The 3,755-nt window shown below is 40.3% G+C and overlaps 1 protein-coding gene across 1 annotated transcript; it reads left to right on the forward strand.

Moving 5' to 3' along the window:
* Positions 1-3,012: 3,012 nt before the first annotated feature.
* LOC105622840 lies at positions 3,013-3,537 on the forward strand. Its single transcript, XM_012204250.1, has one exon. It carries the CDS (start codon positions 3,013-3,015, stop codon positions 3,535-3,537), a length of 525 nt encoding a protein of 174 aa, XP_012059640.1.
* Positions 3,538-3,755: the final 218 nt, after the last annotated feature.

A 3,755-nucleotide genomic window follows, 5' to 3' on the forward strand; every position in this document is an offset into this window, starting at 1 on the left:
GTTCGAGTTGAAGTCACTGTTGCGATTGATTCAGCAGATCGACAATATAATATGACAATTATCTATGAATATATTGTTTTATGCTATTTGATTTCCTATGTTAATTGTACATGAACGGAAGTAAGCGAGGCTTGAGCGCTTTTACGAGTTAATGTTGGTGTAATATTCAACATACGATACACTTCATCGACTTGGCTAACACATAGGTGAAACATATATATTAAGCAATCAATCGATATGCTTAACGATCCACGACGCTTTTAAATGCGTCATTTGAATGAAAGGTCGATGATTTTTCGGTTAAATGTAGAACAAGGCAAAAATTAAAGTTCGTCAAGTTCGCGAGTTAAAAAATGAAGGTGACATGACTGCTACGTCAATAATATTTAATTAAATGTTCCATAAACTTTCAAAACAAGATAAAAATAAGATAAGATCAAAGATAAGATTAAATCTGAATTGGAAATTATATACAAAGATTAACTAGAAGTAGAATATAAGCATAACTATTGAATAATATTAGGTGTAGTAAAAAGAAATCCATTTATTTTTGCATGAAATTGAATAGGAAAAATAATGGATTTCTTTTTACTACACCTAATATGAATAACGCATAAATATTTTTATTTTTATATCTAATTTCAACTTATACCGATAAACAGAAATTATAGTCTGCATGTTATTTTTAAGTTTGTAAAAAAAAATTTCCAACAACTGATAAAAAAACCGACTGCCACATTACAATATAATAAGAAGCATAATATTTGCAGTACTTGTTGCTGTATATCAATTTTACAGTTAAAAATTTTCGAAAGACTGTTCAAAATTTAAAAATAGAAAAGTGATATCTTAACATAAAAGCAAATAAAATAACTCTTGCAAATCATAAAAGGTTCACCGCAGTCGACAGTTTCAAGGCTCGCTTCACCTGCCTCAAACTATATTTCCGAAATGCAAGCAAATGAAAACAAATAGTACCCGAGTGTACCTGTCCTTCGAGGGAGCAAAGTTTGCCTGCGGCGTATGGCTACAACATGCCTGCCCAGCTCGACAGGACCCTCCACAACTCGATTTTCACCCTCGATAGGTTTTCACTGCTGTTCAGGTGCATCACTAAAACCTCCTAAACCGTCACATCGATGATTTTACATTTAAATCAATGCAAGTAAATCTTTTCCTTTCCCTCTCTGTACAATATAATTATTTGCAAGAATTGAGAACAAAAAAATCATCACAACATATATTCATTAACTTGTATATATTTATAGATTTATCTATCTAGTACTGACATATCCATAAAAGTATCCGTCTTCACCTGATGCTCGTATTATGAAACAGGTTGTAAAAAAAGTCCCATCCTGTAAAAAAAAGTCAGCAATTCATAGGGTGCGAGGTGAAACAGAAAAAGTTCACCTCACAAAACTTTCAGACTTTTTTATGACGGTACAGCTAATGGACGTACCGTGATCGTGTCATGAAGACAAGGGGCCGAGTTTCGAGATAACAAAAAATCCGGTCGGAGGCGTATTTAATAGCGGGGATTGCCGCACCTATCACGAGGCGTCTAGACGCTTCTCGGCTCTAAATCTCTCATGCACAGTGGGGTAATGAAGGAAACCGGAGTACGTTATTACCGCACGTTAATTACTATAACTTACGGCTAGCTATACGCTAACCCTTTGACTTAAAAATTTTCAACAACGACCGTAGCATTACTCTTTCTGAACTAAGGGAATCATTTATCTAAAAATAAATTATTTGTTCAAAATTTTTACTTAAAGTACATATTTAAAATGATTTCTAATAAAATGTAGATATTTCGATATAATACTTTTTAATTCTAATTACACTCTCTTAAAAAAAATTTAGAGAGGATAAAAGATGTTAATATAAACAATAAAAATATTTGCACTCTTTTCCAATTAAATTTATATATAAGTAAAACTTCGTAAAAGTTTGATTAAAATTATAATGTACAAAATTCTATAGAACTAATTTCTTTTACTCCCGTCATCTGTAAAGAATCACACACGTAGAGTGTAGAATTTTTATATTGCAATGCACCAAGTCACGCTACTTCGCGTGACAAAATTGAATACACAATGATGATTCCATCTTACACGAGTTGATATTATAAACGTTTTCGTGAATCTAATAATCGACTAATTCATAATTAAACACTGAGCTTTCTCCGCTCGTATCATTATTTCTATTATCGCCGATGTTGTATACAATCAGTCAACTTATCATCCTCAAACCACACCACTTTCTATGTTAACAGCAAGGCGCAACAAGTTATTCTATATTCAGTGTAAAGCCGATGACAAAATTCGTCTCACCTCACGCAAGCTCGCGTGACGCGCACGAACGTGTCGTGACAGGTTCGAACCAGTTTCGAAGGAGCAACACCACCCCCTTTATAAATCTGAACTCTATCCTAGAAAAAGGGATCCCTCTAGAAAAAACCTAAGAAATCGGAGTCACGCGGAACAAGAAAGCAAGGATTCACCATGTAGAAGGTCGAATGGGGGTGATCACGGGGGTGTGCGCGCACGTGTATGTGTATTACGAAGGGGCCCCTGCGAGCAGGGTGCTACAAGGACTCGAGATAGGTGGTGGGCAATCGGGCGGTGAAGGCGGAGGAGGGAGAAGACCGGCAGATGGTCGGCGTGGACCCCGACGTGGGAAGCTCCGAATTCTCCGAGTTCCCACAGCCAGAGTGCACCTGCCTTCCCCACTCTGTCACCCTGTGCAACCTCGACGGGGCTATATAAGGACGGGGTTGCTCGTACTAAGGTACCATTCGCTCACTAGCCTCTCGCTTCAAAGCGACTTGCTCGAAAGCACATCCTTCGCTTTCAAGTTCTCCCGCCAAGTTCCTATCGAACGACAGTTCGTGCCACGTGTTCCGAGTTCCGACAGTTCGGAAGAAACCGGTTCAGTGTACCGTGGTTCGAAAGAGAAGAGAGGTAGAGAGAGATCAAGAGAAAGAGAGAAGGAGAGAGAAGAAAGATGGCCACTATCACGAGCGAACAAGCGCTCTTTGACTTCGAGCTCAACGATGTGTTCGAGAACGAGCTCAACGATAATCTCTACAACCTGAAGATGTCGGAAGACAAGGCCATAAGCAGCCGCAAAAGCAGACGCATGCTGAAGCCGCTGAAGCCGTTGCTGCGTATGCTGAAGAAGCGCACCAGCAGTTATGTCAAGAACAATAACAAGCGTCAAGAGGCCATGCCTCAGGTGGAGATCTTCAGCGAGGAGATCGAGAATCAGAACAACGCCAACGAGGCATTGGAGCACAGGCTCTTGCAAGAGCTAAGGGATGCCGAGGAAGGAGCCGCCATCACCGTCTGCCTTGACGGACAGATGACCGTCGTGCCGGTTGTGCCTGGTCAGTGCTACGTGCCGGTGCATTTCGCTCACACCCACGCCGGCGACTTCTACTGGACAACGCTCAGCATGGCTGACAGAGATCTGTGCTACAAGGAGCGCGCCTTCTCGCAGTATCAGCTTCCCGAGGTGCAAGTGGCGTGAGGTGTCATCATCGAGAACGACAACATCTACCTCATAGGCGAATCACCCGAGCTGATTATTCGAGATTCGCTGATCTTATTCCCGCGGAAGCGTCCTCGAAGTCGAGGACTGACATTGTCAATCGAGTCGTGAGGCGACAATGATAGATAGACATTTCGAAACTGTGATCGTTAGATTATATTATGTAGCTATAGCACATTGACATTTGACTGATCGAA

This window comes from Atta cephalotes, assembly GCF_000143395.1.
Source record: "Atta cephalotes unplaced genomic scaffold scaffold00049, whole genome shotgun sequence".
Taxonomy (NCBI): Eukaryota; Metazoa; Arthropoda; class Insecta; order Hymenoptera; family Formicidae; genus Atta; species Atta cephalotes.

Bases quoted from the DNA above. Each gene is read 5' to 3' on its own strand.
- LOC105622840 (XM_012204250.1), top strand. From the start codon at position 3,013: ATGGCCACTATCACGAGCGAACAAGCGCTCTTTGACTTCGAGCTCAAC.